At 46.8% G+C, this 17879-nt stretch overlaps 1 protein-coding gene across 16 annotated transcripts in view; it reads left to right on the top strand.

The window, feature by feature from the left end:
• Positions 1-17879, top strand: part of KCNQ2 (potassium voltage-gated channel subfamily Q member 2) — a 73567-nt gene that overhangs the window by 35237 nt on the left and 20451 nt on the right. For 3 of the 16 annotated variants that reach the window (XM_064391843.1, XM_064391837.1, XM_064391832.1), the window contains 4 exons: positions 2092-2160; positions 4006-4035; positions 16651-16874; positions 17672-17780. In XM_064391843.1, coding sequence (XP_064247913.1) covers positions 2092-2160; positions 4006-4035; positions 16651-16874; positions 17672-17780 — 432 coding nt within the window. Of the gene's footprint in view, positions 1-2091; positions 2161-4005; positions 4036-9458; positions 9616-16650; positions 16875-17671; positions 17781-17879 lie in introns of those variants that run through there. The other 13 variants (XM_064391827.1, XM_064391830.1, XM_064391841.1 and 10 more) reach the window with 9 other exon arrangements.

Raw genomic sequence — 17879 nt, forward strand, 5'->3', positions numbered from 1 at the left:
CAGCAGCTCAGAAGTGTTGCTGTGGTGGGTGGCATGAGCTGTGTGTGTCCCGTGGTGTGCACATTCCTCAGCCAGCTCCCCCTTAACCGGAACGCGCTTCCCTTGCTAACCAGTGACACACGGACCAGGAGGAGAGAGAGAAAACACGAGGAGCCCCAGCCAGAGGTTCCTCCTGCACCTGGCATGGTGGCACCTGTGTCCCCTGTGCCCAGGGCAGGGTGCTGTGCACCCAGCATTCCGCAGCAAAGCTCAGTTCAAGAGCTGTGCACAGTTCTGCCTTTTTTTTTTTTGTTTTTTAAGGTTCTGGAAAAATGGTGTGGTGCAGTAGCTGCTCTTGCAGTGACAGGTTAGGCTGAGCACTTAGCTGAGATTAAATTGCAGGTCAAGTATATGTTTTCACTCATTTTTGATGATAATTATTTCATTAAAATACTGGGTTTTTCCACCTTGCATACCAGGCCCATGAACCAACTGCAGAAATTGTGAATTTCTGTGTTTGTTGTGTGCCTGTACTTCCTCATGGAAGCATCTGTGGTGGCCCTTCAGCACACTGCAGACCATGGGCTGATGCAAAAGAAATCATTCCTTTTGGAATCCTAAGTCCTCCAATCTTTTGAACTAATGAGCTCCTCATCTGAGACTTCCACCAGTGAGAGCCCTGGATTTGCAATCCCAGCTGGAGAAAATGGGGTGATTTTCCCGTGTTCTGCTGGGTATGGACCTCCCTGGGGAGTTGATTCACCAAAGAAGAGCTGTGCACCCTTCATTACCTGCTGAGTACACCCTGTGCTGGATTTATGCACCACCTCTGCCAACCTGGAATGCATCTCCAAACCCAGCTGAAGGGAGGTGACAGCCCAGCACTCATGCACAGCTCCACTGCATCAAGGTCAGCTTCTTCCTGATGTCTGGAATGAAGAGGATCATTAATTCAGCAGATCAGGATGTGCTTTTCTCTGGATGGAAGCGACTGGGGAGCTGAGCCAAAATTTTTCAGGCCTATTTTTACTCTTTTCTTCATACTTAGAATTGGAAAATTTTCTGATTGCCTCAATCTTGTGAACACAAAATCTCTGCTGAACCACTGTGGTTTTGAGGATAAGTTTTGTGCCTGCAGAGAAGAAGCTTTTCCAGTTGAGTTGGATTTTTTTTAGTTAAAGTGTGAAACTATTGGTCTCATCATGACTGAAAGAATGCGGGCATGAATATCTCTCCCTTTATTTTAATAGAAACCTCATTTTTTACAGTCTCCCCCTGACACCTCCATCCCATGTTTCTCTTGGTTGAAACCTAATATTTAATCAATATTAAATATTTATAGCAATCTCTGCTCTCCCAGGGTCTCAGAGAAAAACCCAAATGGATGTGGCTTTTAAACACAAAAGGAGGATTGGCCACAGGATGTTTGTTCACTGGATTTTTAATTCTTACCAGGATTTCCATTGTCAGATTCTTTTTTTTTTTTTTTTTTTTTTTAACTGAGAAGGGAAGGAAGCCCTATGTTTTCTGGAAGGCAGTGACACAAGATTTTTGTCTCATTTTAGGGCAAAACCTGCCATGGAGAGAAGGGAATTGGTTAAACTTGACCCTGGAGCACACGGCTCTTTCTCCTGGGATGCTCCCAGCCCCAGGTCCTTGTTTTCTCTGCTCCACAAGCTTCTCCTTCCCATGCCTTCCCACATTCCCAAGAGCAGCAGGGTTGAGTTTTCCTATTTCCCCCCAAAGCTGGAGTTTCTCTCCATTTAGCAATGCCAACCTTCCAGACTACAGCTCTGCCAAAACACCACCGGGCTGCCCAGGAACCCTGGCAGCTGCTTGGATTTGGGGAGGTTCAAAATCCAGTGGTGCAGACAAGTTTCTCTCTCTCTCTCGCTGTCACTTTCTCTCTCTTACCCACTGCTCTGCCTTAGGACACTGTTGGAAGTAGCAGCCAAACCCTTCTCCATCCTTCCTGAGCTGTCCCCCAGCTGCAGTTGGTGGCACAAAGCTGGTTCTGGTTGAAAGGATGGGGCAGCAGGGGGAGTTACCGAGACAGGAGGCTCTGGAATCAGCTCTGTCTGGATATTAATGCCTGTTGTTTTCTCCCTCTAGACTCATCCCTCCTCTGAACCAGCTGGAGCTCCTGAGGAACCTGAAGAGCAAGTCGGGACTGACATTCAGGTTAGCAGCAGAGTTAAGAGAGTTTGGAACGCACACACTTTGCAATATTTTTCTTTTTTTTTCCTTTTTTTCTTTTTTCCTTTCTGCCTTTTGCATATGGACATCCTTGAAGATGAAAGAGGTTTGACAGCTGGTCCCACATGGGTCACTCAGTGACCTCCTCCCTGCCCCTCTCCCGTGCTCTACATGAATTTCTTCAGCCTAGCTTGGCTCTGGAGCAATGTCACGGTGCTTGACTGACAACTCAAAGCCATATTCTCAAAGGGGCTGATGGAGGTAGTGATCCCAGTCTTCCTCTGACCTTTCTGCTCCTCACCACACTCAGAGGACACTCAGGCCCATGATGTGTTAATTCATTCTCTGTTCCCTCCAGTGACAGCAGGCAAGGTTGCAGCAGTGAGACATTTTTGCTAAATGGGCTGTGGAAGGGCTTACATGAATCCCCCAGAAGGGCAGGAGTCCTGCACTTTCACCCTCTGCTTGGGAAGGGGAATTCTTGGGGTTTTTGAGCCGTCAAGGCTGCCCTGTTGGTGAATGGGGAGTGTGCAGACCCTGGGAGGGATGGAGAGGTGCCAGTGGGCATCGGGGCCAGCTTGGGGCTGTGGGATGGGGCCAGCCCTGGGCTGTGGGATAGGGCCAGCCCTGGGCTGTGTGCCTCCACAAATACACCCCTGGGTCAGCCTGAAAATTTTAAAATGTGAGTATTTGAGCTAGTGACTGAGGCTGGGCTTCCAAGCTTTTCTGAGCAAGAAGCAGAGGTGGGGGGAAGGAGATTTTTCTTATTGTCTCCAGGCTGCTGCCTTTAGCTGAGGGAGAGGGGTCAGGCTCTTTGCAGGTCTCAGTGGTCACTGCTGAGCAGCATCAGGGGCAGGGCTGCTGCAGCATCACAGTCAGAGGGCACCTGTGTTAGGGGAGGCAGAGCTGTATCTGCTGAGAAAACACTGTCTGCTCCCTCTCTGGGGGGCTGCAGGGGCAGGGCTGGTCGAGGGCCCCACTAAACACCATTCCCCAGTGTAGGAGTTGTGAATCAGAGCAGCTTTTCCTCATTGCTGGAGGGAAATACCACCACAATGCCTGCTCAGTGAAGGTGAGGGGTGTTTTTCAGTGTGGCCTTAGCAGTGTCCTGGCTGCCCTTTTGTAGGCATTCAGCTCACTTTGTCCTCAATGATTTTTCAGGGCAATCCAGTTTTGGATCTCAATACGAAACTGCAAACACAGACTGTGGTGTCCCACTCCCTCCATGTCACCTTTGCCAACTACTTTGGTAAAGTAGCTGCCAAAGACTCTGGAGGCATGAACCCCACCTGGGGTGTCAGGATGCCAGGGAAGGGGTCCGTGCTCCTTCCCACCCATGTCCAATCCCAGCACCCGGCGTGAATCCGTGCATTCAGAGATCTGACATGAGCTCTGTCCCCATGGCCACGGAGGAAAAGCGAATGCACCTAGGTCATGGGAGCCATTCAAACCCTTCCCCATGTGCAAAACATGAGGGCAGTGCATTTCCAAAGGAAGGGGGCCGCTCTCTGAGCCCACAGAAGTCCTCCTGTGCTCACACAAATCACACAACCCTCAGGTGTCTCGGTGGTGCGTAGGCACAAGGATGGGTTGGGATGAAATCTTCAACCCTGTGCGTTGTATGTGTCTTCTCTGAGGTTGTGTGAGTCTCCAGTGATCTTCTGTCCGGGCCAGAAACTCCAGGAATTAAGTGCTCCTTCCCTTTCTTCTGTCCACAACTTCCACTTAGCTGTACTGTTGGTATTGTCGTTTCGTTATGTTTTAACAGTGAAGCAGCAACATCTTTTGCCACCTGACACCATGCTAATGTACTATTGCTTCTGTTTAAAGGAAAGAGCAGCAGCCCGAACCATCGCCAAGGTCTGTATCACTGCCAACACGCCATCCCCATGCATTCCCTGTAGATTTCTGTGTGTGTGCGTGTGTGTACCATGTCGTGGCACCATCGAGGGAAGCATTCCTAGGTACTACCGTGCTTTTCCTGTGCTGTGCAGTCCGATGTATCTACGTGTATGCTGGACCTTAAATCATATCTTCCCTCCAGTCTGCCTCGGGCTGGAGCAGGGCAGTGAGGCTGGGGGGGTGTGGAGAGTGGTGGCAGCACAGGCAGAGCTGGCAGACACTCACGGGGGTGACAGCAGGGCTTTGGTTTACGCTTCTTTATTTTATTTTGGTGCTGGGGTTATAGCTGAGTAACTCGGTTTAACGCAGGCTCAGTGCGTGCCCAGGGGCAGGTGAGGCTTTGCCTGTGTCTCTGCCCCCCGTGCTGGGCAGAGGTGACGTGGGGAGCACGAAGCCATCGCCACGTCACCACGTTGGCAACTTCTCCTGAGCTCCTCTCGCTGCGGGGCACGGCCTGGACCTGCTGCTCCCTGGGACACAGGAGGGCTCTCTGGCACGGCACGAGGTGGCATGGCAGAGACACCCTGTGCCCTCCCCATTCCCGGGGAGGAGGCACATTCCCTGCTCCATCTTCCCTCCACGCCTCGAGCCCACGGTGCAGAGCGTGCTCTGGATCGTGGCGAGCACCTTCCAAGGGCAGCTGTAAATCTCACTTGTGGCAGAGCTTTTCTCCGTTCACAACTCCCAGGGAAAGCAGCAGGGCGGGTGTTTGGGATACTTTTAGGACACTCTTCATCCACTTAGAAATATTTAATTCTGGGATTTTTTCATCCTGTATTTTCCAGTTCTTTTAAAAAATAATTCTGGAACTGAATATCTTTTTTTTTCTTGGCTGATGAGACACAAACTGATGATCAGTGGAGATCATCTGCTTGGCTTTCTGATCTTCCATCTCATTCCTCAAAACACAGCTCACAGCTTAAATTTTGTAAACAATGAATATATTTTTCAGAAGCACAGCTAGAGCCTGGCATTCTGCAGATGTACCTCTCTGCCATGCCTCTTAGCTTATAAGAGGCCAGAAGCTAATTTTTCCTTGGCATAACAGCCAACCAAAGATATCTGGGTAGATAACTGCTGACTAAAGGGTGGAAAATTTTATCTTTCCTTCCTTCCTTCTCCTTATCCCCACCCCCCTTTTTTCCCTGTCATTCATTTGAGCTTTTCTTTGCAAGCAGAACCTTTTGTAGCACTCCATCTACTTTCCTGCCAAATAACCCAAATCTCCAAGATCATGTTTCAACTATCCAGATTTTGTTTTTTGGTTTTTTGGTTTTTTTTGGTTTTTTTTTGTTTGCTTAAGTGTAGCTCAAGTGAAGGCAGCCTCCATCCAGCATTATTAAAGCAGGGAGAATTACTTGGGAATGGCTCTCTGGGACCAGACCAAGTCTGAAATCTTGGCCACCTGCCTGTGGCATCAGCAGGGTCAGAATTTGATCCCAGGGTCTGGCTGCTCTGCTGCCCTGCCTCAGCCAGTAGTAAACTTTGGATGCATCAAAGGGTAAACCCACATTTCTTACAGTGCAATGAGACAGAATCCCTGTTCAGCCCCATCTGCTCCACAGCCAAGGAAACTTGAGGTCTGACAGTCCCTTACAGGGTTACCCAGACAGCATCCCTGCAATCTAATCAGACTAAACAGTCTTATTTCTGAGTCACTAGCCTTATTTTTAATTTTTGAATTTTGGTCCTGTTTTGCAGGGTTCATATTTATTTACTTGACACCTGAAGTTGAGTACAATATTTCTTCGTAGAGGTTGCAGGTTTTTCCCTGATCATTTCTACTTTCTCAACCTTATGTCACAGAACGAAATAAAAATAGTCCTTCCTTGTGCTTTTTCAGAGTAGTTTTTACTATTTATAGGTTCTTCATCAGAGTCATTTCCAAGTGCTGTTTCCTGCTCCTGTGGTGCATCTGTCTCTTGTGACACCGATGGGTTTTGTTGCTAAACCCCAGCCCAAGGAGGGCTGAAGCTGAGGGTCTGCAGCTGCTGTGCAGAGCTTTAAGTTTTATTCCATATCCTTCACTTCTGCTGCCATGGCAGCACCAAAGCTCCTTCCTTCTGATTTGTTAGGGCAATACCAATTCTACCTGTCCCCACTGTCCTTTTCCTTCCATCTGATGATGCCTCAGCTCTCAGGAAGGAATTTTGCGTTCAAGGGGGCCCAAATTGTCTATTTTCCCCAATAAAATTTTCTGGGTCTTTTACATTCACATCCCAAATCTTCCACCCACTCGAATTTCCAGCAGCCTCTCGGTGATGCTCAGTGTGTCATCCTGCCCTTAGAAAAGAGAACTCATCCTGTTTCTCTGCCCACCTGACAGTTAATCACCCACTTGCTGGTGATGCTTCACTCAGGAAGCTCCTGGGAATGAATTGTCTCTCTTATCAGATCCCAGCTCCACACTTCTGCTGCTTCAGCTGAGAAAGGATTTTCCACTTTGCATTTCCGTTGCTGTAAGGAAACATTCTTACACCTGGAGGTAGCTGGATCTTTCTCCTGTTTTAGTGATGTGTAGGGAGTGGCTGATTTCTTATATCCTTCTTTCCATAACCAATACACCCCAAACGCCCTGCAGCAAATGGAACAGAAAGAGCTTTTTCACTATTTTTCACCTTATAATATCTCAATTTAGGGAAGGGATGCTGGCATGGCATATGGGATTATGCTATGCAGGATGAACATTGTCTTGTGAGGTCAGGGAGCATCCTGGCTGTTGGGGTCCTGTCCTCTGACCCCAGTGTTGATTTCTGCCCACACAGCACTGGAAGAGCTGCTGCCCAGGCTGGGAGGGCACGAGGAGGTGATGGGGTCAGTGCGACAGAGGCTCAGGGTCACCTGGACTTTCTCTTGGGTGGCTTTTGATTTAGTCTTGGCACAACATGGGACAGCTGATCTGAGAGACAGGCTATGTCCTTTCTCTATGGTTTCTGCTTTGTTTTTCCACCACGAGCTTGTCTGCATCCCCATCCGAGTGCTGGGAACGCTCTGTGCTGTCTCGCTTGGGGGCCAGCAGCTCACCTCCCCAGAGGTGGAGCCTAGGCTGTGATGAGCAGAAGAGATGCCAGCCTTTTCCTACATGCCATGTACCCCTTCCCCCCTTTTTATTTTCCTCCCTTTAAAAAAACAAATGCTTTCAGAGCCTCCTGTTGCCCATCACTTTGGGTGTTGTGTCCTGCCCCAGGCACTGCCCCCTGCCCCTCCCCAGGCTGGCTGTGCTGCCAGGGCACCGGGACCCATCCCACCTCTGGGACAACACTGCTGCCACGCAGGGTCCAAACACAAATCCACTCTCCCTCCTCTCCCCAGGGAAGGGGGTCTGCTCTGTGCTAGGGCTTTTCTCACCCCTCCTGCTGCAGAAAGACAGTAGATCGGAGCGGTAATGGGGGGTGATTACTCTTCTGTTAATCAGGCTGAAAATTAGCTGTGGCATCTCATTTCTGTTTGTTTTGCTTTGATTGTAATGTCAAAAAGACAGACACATGGTTCACCAGGGCTGTGGAGGCTTCTGTATGAAATGTGAGCTTCAGATGCTCTTTAACAGATGGTTGGAGAAACATCTGAAGGCATCCACGACCACATTTCTTCCTCTTGCATTTTCAAAAATACAATTGGGTGAGAAACTAAAAATTAATGAACCAAATGATCATAATAACACATTCATATCAGAGAAAAAGAAACAGAAGGATTCCAGGGAAGTGGGAAGCTAAAACTCAGATTACTTTGTCCAGCATGAGTTCAGTGCTGTAGGTGATGAGAGGAACCTCTTTGGAGGGTTGTTCTCAGCTGTGGTTTGTCCTTGGCCCCAGTGAGCTCAGCAGGACCTTGGCTGTACTGGGTGATTGCTGGGCTGGGTCCTTGTACCGTGTGTGTTTATCTGTGTGTATATCTCTCTCTCAGTGTGTGTATATGTCTGTCTGAGATACACACAACCCCAAGATCTCTCTTCAGGGGTGTGATTAAGGCTTCTGTACGCACTGGAGGATGCCTTTGGTTGACTCAGTGGGCCCCTGCTCATCCAGCCAAGGATGTCCAAGGTGTCCCAAACCTCTACTGCCCATGGAAACCAGGGTCAAACATGGAAGCCCATGGGCCCATGAGCCTGGGCTGGTGTTTGGCCTGCTAACCAATTTAACTGGTGTCAGAGACTCATGCTGGGACTGACAGTAATCTGGAAATAATCAGTTGCCTTTAGGGGAGCGGATTATTTGCACGGAAGGAACTGCATCTTTCTGGAGGGACTGCAGAGGAGACTGAGAGGAGAGAAACCCATGTGTCTCCCTGAGGCTCTGCATGCTCAATATCCCACTCCCACACCAGCTCCAGGACAGCCCTGGTAGCACCACTGGCCCTGGGGCTACCTGGGGATGCAGGATCCCGTTGTGGACACCTGAGGAGTCCCCAGGATGCCGAGGGTGGTGTCAGCTGAGCTTGCATGGGATGCTTTGCCCGTGAGCTCCTCTGATTACCCAACTCAAGTGTAAAATAAGACTGGGATTTGATGCCCTTCAGCCTTCCCAGTCTGCCCCTGAATTCGGCAAGAGCTGCCTGCTGGTGGTTGGTGGCCTGGTGGGGTGATGGGGCCACGTCATTCCCCTTCCACAGGTAGAGGGCTGCTCCATGGCGTGGAGGACCCTGGTGCTGGTGGGGATCTCCTGGCAGGGCAGTGCCTGAGCAGCCATTTGGGATGGAGCTGTGGTGGTGCCTCCTCAAAGTCAGCAACTCCCCAGAAGTGGTAGGGCCTGTCTGAAAACCATTACAAAAACCAGATATGTGAACACAAGTGTTCAACTCCCTTCCCATAAGGGACTGCACCACACCCTGTTTTTATGTATTTTTTGGTTTTTTTTAATGCCAGGCTTAATCCAATGGTATTTTCCATACCAAATAATTCACAGGTTAACTAGCTCTCTTTCAAAGTAGTTTTTTTTGGGGAAAAAAAAAAGAAGAAATTTGTGCTTTTTGGATATTATTTGACAAAACAAGTTAAAATTTTGGCTTTTCATGGTTTACACAACTTGAAAAAAATTATGTTTTTAAAATATATTTAGAGGAAGAACAGAGTATTTTTTTGTTTCCAATACAGATGAAAAATCTTCCTACAGTTAATTGTAGATAAACTGACACCACCAACTCAATGAGCAGAATGCCTCATGTCTAATAATTAAATTTACTGACTACAGTGAAACAAATTTCAGAAACCCTCATGATTTTTGATTTACTTTTTTTTTTTTACCTCACTGAACACTCAAACAGAACAATCCTGTCATGAACCCGGCCCTCAAAACACCTGTCTTTTAAACCCAGAGTCCATAATCAAAAGTTTCCTGTCTGGCATTTGCTTCCAGGTCTAATTTTTACTCTCCCCTCATTTCCAGTAAAAGCAAACCGTGCAGAGAGTCACTATGCGGATGCTGCTCAGGAAACTCTAGGTACCACGGGAAATGCGTCGCACGAAACTAATCAAAAGCTGCACGGCTCATTCTCCCTCTACCCTGCTACCACCCGTTCTGATCACTTCTCTGCTTAATAGAGGTACTAGATGAGTAAAAAAAAGGTGGAAGAGCCTCCCCGCTGCCCGCCCCGAAATTAGAGCCTTCCCTGGCTGCCAGTTGTGCAGAGCACACGAAGCAAAGGGATGAGGATGGGGAATTTGGGCTGGGCTAGCCAAGCCAGTGTCTGCTCAGCAAGGGAGGAGGCCAGGAAATGAAGTTAAAAAAATCATGGACAATTTTCAAAAAAAAAAACCCAACAAGAAAATGAAAAATTTTAATTTTTTTTTATTTTTTAAAAAGATCCCTTCCTCCCTTATCTCTCCATCCCTCCTCAAGGTCCAGGGAATCCTTGCAAATTGACTTGTGCTGTACAGCAATGTCCACTTAGTAGCATGAGAAATACCAGCTTCCTGCCTCTGCTCAGTCACCATTCCTTTGGCTCTCTGACCGTGACAAATTGACCTCTCCTAGCCTGGTGGCCTTTGGAAGCCACAGCTTGCCTATCTAGCACCTCTACTACGCAGCTAGAGAAGGACTAATCTCAGCCTGTCCCGCCAGACGTAGGGGACAGGGCTCCCCTGAGCGTTGACATTGGCCTTGTGAATGATTCTGTTTCTAGACCCCGAGGGGGACAGACAGCTTTAGCTCAGGGCTTTGTACGAGCAGGGTTTGCATCTTTTTCATCCAGCTGACAACTGCTAGGTGTTTTCAGGGACTTCCCAACCAGCATCCCTTAGCCATATACACAGACACATAGATCTTATCTTACTTGTGCATAAATACTTCCACACCTGCACTAGAAGAGTCTCTGCCCCCACCCCTGCTCCTCAGCAGCAGACATGCACCTTCTTGATCTCCCACTGCCCAGAGTTTGCATGCTGTGAATGCTGGCAGGGGACCCCCCAGCTCCTCGCCCCACAGCCAGGCAGGTGGACAGCCCAGGAGTGGCAGGGCACTGAGTGATGCCGCATGTTTGTGAACTCGGATTTTTGCATGCTCTTTTTTGGAGTCCGTTTTAATTCTCAAAATCACCAGTCTCTGTATCCCTCAGAAAGCCAACAAACTACAGCTCTGAAAGTATAAAACCGCAGCTCTAACAGTATATGTATTTCTGATTTTCTTCATTAATTGTTTCAACCTGTATCTTTTCTTTTCTTGCTATTTTTTGACCTGCTGGCTCTTTTATTCTCTGTCAGTGTAGAGGGTAGGACTCATGGCTGAGGTTTGCGTGTACCAGGTGCTCAGAAGTAGAGTGGTAAATCCCATCTCTGAATGGGTAACAAAGAGGAATGGGGCATGATCTAGGGTTCATAAAAAGTAGTTTCTCCATGGTAGGAAATCCTTTACATCTGGATAAATAGCCTGAACCTCTGAGTCAGCCTCCTGCTACATATTTGGTGGTGCTATGTCCTTCCTTGAAGGTTAGTCTCGAAAAGTGTGGGTAAATATTGGGTGATCATCAGTTGCACAGGCAGCATTTCAAGACAAATGGCAAAGATTTTGTCAACAGTCTAGCTGGAAAAAATGATCCTGACTTCTATGGTGGTTCCGTTTGCCAGGTGAGGTTGTCTTATGTGCGGAGGTGTAGTGTGAGCAGGGACTTCTCCACAGAGAAAGCCTCCTCTTAGTTGCTTAACACTGAGGTTGTTTTTGGCAGAGATGAAAATGAGCAGTGCTATTCATAATCTGTCCTCTCATCTGTTCGTGTCTAGTTCTGTTTTCCAGAAAATCAGCCACTCTGATCTCAATGTCTTCCTTGCATGTCTTACTAGGCATGGATTTTTAATTGCTAGAGCCAGTGTAATTTTTTCTGTTTTCTACTGAATTCCTTCCCACTGTGGTCCTCATTTCATCTCCCCTGTCTTGAGTTCTGCAAGGGAAAGGGAGGATGAAACAAAGTGTTACCTCAATATCTTCTTAATCTGTTGGAGAGTCTGAAAAGAAGGATGACAGATTGTGGTTCTTCCAGTCAAAAAGGAGCCTTGAACTTTGGAGTAGCTACAAGAGCATCTTTGTTACCTGCATCCATCCTGAACGTTATACACCCTGTGCTTTAGTAGAACTGTGGGTTAATTGTTAAGGGGTGCAAAAATAATTCAGATATCTTGTTTTTCTGGACCCTTGGGTGTCTGCCACCAATCCCCACTGCACAAATTCTTGGGGCAGATGCCAGCACTTTGATGCAGCTCAGGCTGAGTGCTAAAAGCCTTCATCTAGGATGCACATAACGAAATAACAGCACACGATGAGGCAATCATGGAAAACTCAATGTAGGTAAATTAATAGGAAACTCCTTAGAAGCTGTGGTTTCTTAATGTACTAAACCAATGATCTTTAGTCAATAAATGCAATAACACATTCATTTTTAGACAGTAATGTAACTACACCAAGCCAGATTATCAGCTCTATCATATTCTGCTTTGTAAGAGACTTCCCTGGCACACTCAGAGACGAGGGCACCTCACAGTGGGAAGAGCACCCAGAGCAGTGAAGGGAAGGTGTTTGCAGAGCCCTTGGCTGCCCTGTGGCTCTGGGTGGAGCAGGTTCCTTAAAGGCTGGTTTGGGAATGATCAGCCAGCTCGGAGGTGCAGCCTGGCTGCTTTGCTTTGCTCCCGAAATGCAGAACAGCCGAGCTGGCAAACAGCAAACGGCTGGGAGAAGATGCAGAATGTGGCTGATGTGGCGTCTGACAGCATTCAGCATCAGTCTGGGAGAAGAGGGCTGGGAATTAGGAAGAGATGGGTGATTATAACAGAATGCTGCAGGACAGCAAAGGTTACAGACGTGAGTCTGGCTCCACTGTCCCTTCACTCATCCGAGGCCCTCTGCTTTTCCATGCTTGTGGGGTGGCTGCAGGGATGGAGCAACTCCAGTCTTCACCATCACAGCATCAGTGGCTCCCATCCAAGTCTAGCACTGTGGCTGTGGATGAGGAAAAGGAGAGGGATTACTCACTGTGACAGGATCACTGGCTGATGTTTTGTTCCCCTTACGCCCAGGTTTTTCTGCTTCTAGAAACTGCGTTCTCTAGGCTGAATTCATCTTTCAGCAATGTTTTTTCTGGAATCACTGGAAGACAACCAGGCTTGAGCCAGGCCCTCTCTTGATTTTTGTTTTAGTCGTGGTAAATTTTGCATACACAGTTTTATTTTCCTTTCCTTCATGTCTCCAGTAATTGTTGTCTGCCTCTTACTCACAGCAGCAAGCAGACTGGAGCCTTGTGATAAGGCCATCACAAAGGCCATCATTCATTCCTGGCACTCCTGCCTGGTTTTAATGAGTTGTTCTCATATGCCACAAGCTCAACACAAGCTCTTGATTTAAAAAAAGCCCTTCATTTACCATCAGGAGACAGCCTTTTTCTCCTGGCCACAGCTTCTCAGAAGGATGAGCACTGATACTGGTTGAGTTTGGATGCAGAGATGGATCTGGGTCTGTGCTAGTCAGACTCATTCTGGCTAGCTGAGAAGAAAATGAAGTAATGGCTCAAGCATAGTTTAAAATCAATGACAAGACCTTACAACTGATACTTTCTATTGATCTAAAATTACTGCTAATGTAATGAGTCCACATTTTTTTTAAAGTGCTGATTTAATACTATAGAGAACTGGAATAAACCCCAAACCAGAGCATTTCAAACAGGAGCTTAAACCACTGGCATCCTAAGGAGGCTGATGGTAGCTCATTTTGAAGGTCAGTAATTGTGCCTTTCTCTGCTGAGTGCTGGGCAGTTGGACTTAACCAAAATGCAAAGCCCGCTAAAGCAGTGAACATCATCCAGTTTCTCCAGCATGGACTCTCATTTTTTGACTGGCAACAGAGAAAAGTCAGCTCAGTTTCTATCCTTTGTTAAATTCAAGTCAAAACCTGAATATTTATAAACCTTCGTCACAGTCAGCCTGGAAAGGCAATTTTTTGCTATCAAATCTGTTTTCATAGGTGCCATTTGGAGTGGACTTAGAATTAAATCACAACCTGATTTAAACCTGTGATTTAAACCTGATGGGCTGTTGTGGCTTCCCCTAATCTGTGCCTCTGGTTGCAAAGCCACAGTTCCCTTTCCCTTCCCTCCCCTGGCACGAGCAGAGCTCCTGCCCATGCTCGCGCCGCTGTCACGACTGTGAGCGTCCATCTGTCCCTGCTGTCCTCACCTTCGTGTCACCAACACCTCCCACTCAGCTGAGGCTCATTACCATCCTGGAGTGACATCCCAACACCACCTCTCTGAGGCACTCTATGTCCCCCTGCATGACTTTCTGGTTGAGTGAGAACATGATCTTGGGTTAGCTGACAACATATATCCCTATGTATGTCTGTATTTCTTTGGGATTTTTTTTCCTACCAGCTCCTGCAGACCCCAACAGCATCCTCCTCTGCAGGGATTGTACTTGCATGTGATTCCAGGTGTCATTTCCAATGAGGGAATTGCATGGCAGAAGGAAAAATTCTATTAGTTGTTCATGATGTCTCGTGTCGTCTATGTTAAAACCAAGAAGTTACATCAAGTGTTGGGTTTTTTTCCTTAGTGAGTACTTGGGAACAAAACCCACCCAAATCTTAATTGTTCATCAGATTTCTATGAGATTTTTAAAGTTGTTGCTCCTCATGCTCTCAGGATTGAAGCTCTTTGCTTGTATCCCTCACCAAGTTCAACCCTTTCTTTTTTGCTTTTTGTGATTCCTGCAAACATTTGTAGCACATTTGTTGTGGGAATGGAAAAGAGGCTCCAAGAAAAAGGCGCTGCCATACTCAGTGAAAGGCAACTGGTTTTATGCTGGGATTGGTGATGGGAGAAACTCAGCAGAGGATAGGGCACAAAGGGATCACTTTGAATTCTGAATTTTGCTGTGTTGCTAAAGCATTTTTATAAAACTTACTTTTTGAAAAGGTAATTCAAAGTAATACTACTACTGAAACACAGTAGTAGATTCAAGATTCACAGTAGATTCAAGAAATAGATTCACAGTAGATTCACAGTAGATTCAAGAAATATTAGTCTGTAAAATCAGCATAAATAAAGAAAAAATATCCAGTTGGCCTGTTTAGAATCAAATTATGAAATTTCAATCTGGTTTCTAATCCAAGAAACTCAGAGTGAGAATTTCCTTTAAACCTTTGGCACATTATGTATGATGGTTTTGGTAGCATTAGTAATGAAGGCTTACATCCAGAAAGGTGTTTAGGCATGTGCTTATTCCCAGAATCCTGGGTGGATTTGTACCTCTGACCTGGATTTCAGCTCTGCTGATCCCATGGCTTTCAGACAGACCCTGCAGATGGGCACCACACTGGAAATTCAATCCCCAGCACTTACCTGAATTAAAATTCATCTTTAATTGGAATAATTCAGCTTTTTTAATTTGGTCATGAGCAAATTTTATTTTCTTTCCAACCCATCTTTCAATGTGAAATTGCTGCTGAGCTTGTGGCCGCAGCCAACCCTTTCCTGCAGCCCAGGGGATGCCCTCCCCACAAAACTCTGCAAAATTCTGCCTAAGCACCTTTCTCTCCCTGTAAACGTTTGTTGTCTTGCAATGTAAAGTGACTTTGTAAAAATAGCACCTTCTTAGTCGACAAATCTGCTCCCTGAGTGTCCTCGAGTCACATCTTCTTCCTTGGCTGGCCGGAGCTGGTGTCTGCTCCTGTCAGCAGGGAACAGCCGGCGGCTGGGAAAAGGGAGCAGCGCTTTGCTTTCCTTCAAAACCAGCAGCCAAGTTCTCACTGAGGAACCTCGTGCCAGTTTTGAAGGCAAAGAAGGGCCGTGGGGCTCTGACTTTTAAGTTGGTGCTGCTGAAAGACACGCCAAAAAAAAAAAAAAGCAGGTCTTTGGTTGGTGATGTGGAAATTAAAATTTCTGAAATGTTCTTCCCGCAAATTGCGGCAGAGAGTTGGCAGCAGAATGATAAGTGGCTGCTGCAATGGTACAGAATGCTGGGAATTCAATCCCTGCCTTCACTCAGTTTTGATATTCCTATATATAAAATATTGGCTTTTTGTGCAACTACCTTGCACTGGTAGTCCAAGCTCTAATCAGTGGAGTTTAATCATTGATTGCTATTAAGAAAATATGAAATGATCCAAAAGTATTTGCAGTCTGCTTTCCTCAGTGCTGTCTCTATAAAGTTTGTGGTTTCATAAAGATTCACAAAATCTCTTTGTTTTTAAATTTTCACATGAAAATTCAACATCTTCATTTGGGTGAAAGTCTTTAAATGCAAATTTCAGAATTTGGAAATTAATTAGACCTGGGTGGTCACTGTTTCCCAGTGAGGTCTCTGTTTCTGGAGAGACCTTCTTTTCCAACCACAATTGCAAAGTTTCTATTAGGAAAAAAGGCATGAAAGTGGCATATTCTGGAGTTTTAAAATTTTGTTTCCATGTTTAGGACAGCCATAGCAGACCTCCAGGGAGATGGCAGATAGCTTTAGATGGGATTTTTATAGCATACAAAGGAGTTGCACAGCGTTTGTGTTTATGTGTTTCAATATGTAACTGGATAAAGAGGAATTCTTTGGAATATATAAAGGGGGGAAAAATCATGTTTTAAGAGGGAGGAAATACAGGAGCTGAAGAAAGGGAAAGGACAGATCTGAGCACCAGAAGTGAAGTGTTTCACAAAAGTTTTAAGATGGTGGTTTGGGATTTTTTTAATTGGTATTTTCTTTTTAGCCATAGTGTTTTGGAAGGCAGTTGTGAAAGAAAAGCTTCCTAACTCGTGATCGGAGCCGATCAGTGATTTAAGGAATCATAACCTCATTGTTAATGTCATTCTGTCCCGCCAGCCCTGGCATCCCATGAGGGGCTTCTGTTTAAGTCCTCATTATTTTCTCTCTCTTACAAACCATTCCCATTTCACTCATGATGACGGAAACATTTCTACAATGCTTTCTTTAAAACAAAAATAAAAAATACATTTTGGAAAAAAAAAAAAAAGCCAACAGCAAAGCTACATGTCACTGCTGCTTGGAAGTGCTCTTGGTTTCTAATGGCTGGTGGGGAAGGACTGCGTGGTTTCCAGAATGACTCCTCCTGCTGTCTCCTTTTTGTCTTTGTTTCAACGTGTTTCTCTGAACAGTCAGAAGGTCAGTTTGAAAGATCGTGTCTTCTCCAGTCCCCGCGGTGCTGGCACCAAAGGGAAAGGCTCTCCACAGGCTCAGGGCATCAGGAGGTCCCCCAGTGCTGACCAGAGCATCGAGGACAGCCCGAGCAAAGTGCCCAAGAGCTGGAGCTTCGGAGACCGCAGCCGAGCCCGGCAAGCGTTCCGCATCAAGGGAGCGGCGTCGCGGCAGAACTCGGAAGGTGAGGGCTTGGGCTGCCCTGCTGGACCCTAAATTCCCAGCTGGCCCAAACATCCTCTCCCTCCCCACCTAAGAAGGGCAGAGCTGCCAGCCAAGGTGTCGGGACTCCTTCCTCTCCCAGTCTTTTAGCTTGGAGGAGCCTGAGAAACCTGATCAAGTTGAAGATGTCTCTGCCCATTGCAGGGTGTTGGGCTAGAGGGTCTTTAAAAGGTCCCTTCCAACCCAAACTTGTCAATAATGACTAGAAGAGGCAAGAAAACCCCTTCTAATACCCATGATGTTTGCATTTCTGTGTATAAGGACGGGGAAAGGAAAAGTCAGGCATTGGGACAAGATGAAATAACCTCAAGGTGTGCTGGGAAGGGTTAGGTTGGATATTAGGAAAAATTTCTTCACTGAAAGGGTGGTCAAGCCCTGGAACAGGCTGCACAGGGCAGTGGTGGAGTCACCTTCCTGGAGGGATTTAAAACACATCTAGATGTGGCACCTGGGGACATGGTTTTGTGGCTGGGCTTGGCAGTGCTGGAGGAATGGTTGGACTTGATGACCTTAGAGAGCCTTTCCAACCCAAATGATACTGGGATTCACTGATAATAGGGATGGGTGAGAGCTGCACTTGGCACTGCTGAATGTCACCTAAGCACATCCTGGGAAATGCTCTCATCTGGATGCTCAGCAAAGGCTTCTCTGCCGCTTCCCCTGGGGTTGCTGTTTTTGATCTGCCTCATCTTTCCTTGTGCAGCACTGGCACAGGAAACAGTAATGTGTTGTGTTTCTCCTTCCCCGTCCCAAACCCAGAAGCAAGCCTCCCTGGAGAAGACATTCCTGATGAGAACAAAAGCTGCAACTGCGAGTTTGTGACAGAAGATTTGACACCAGGGCTGAAAGTCAGCATCAGGGCAGTGTGGTAAGAGAGGGAGAGGGGGGAAGCGGTCCAGAAAAATAAATTTTAGAGAAGAATGAGAAGTGTAAAGCCTGAGAAGTGCTGGCAAACACTGACATGTGT

Source organism: Passer domesticus, chromosome 16 (assembly GCF_036417665.1).
Source record: "Passer domesticus isolate bPasDom1 chromosome 16, bPasDom1.hap1, whole genome shotgun sequence".
NCBI classification, from domain to species: Eukaryota; Metazoa; Chordata; class Aves; order Passeriformes; family Passeridae; genus Passer; species Passer domesticus.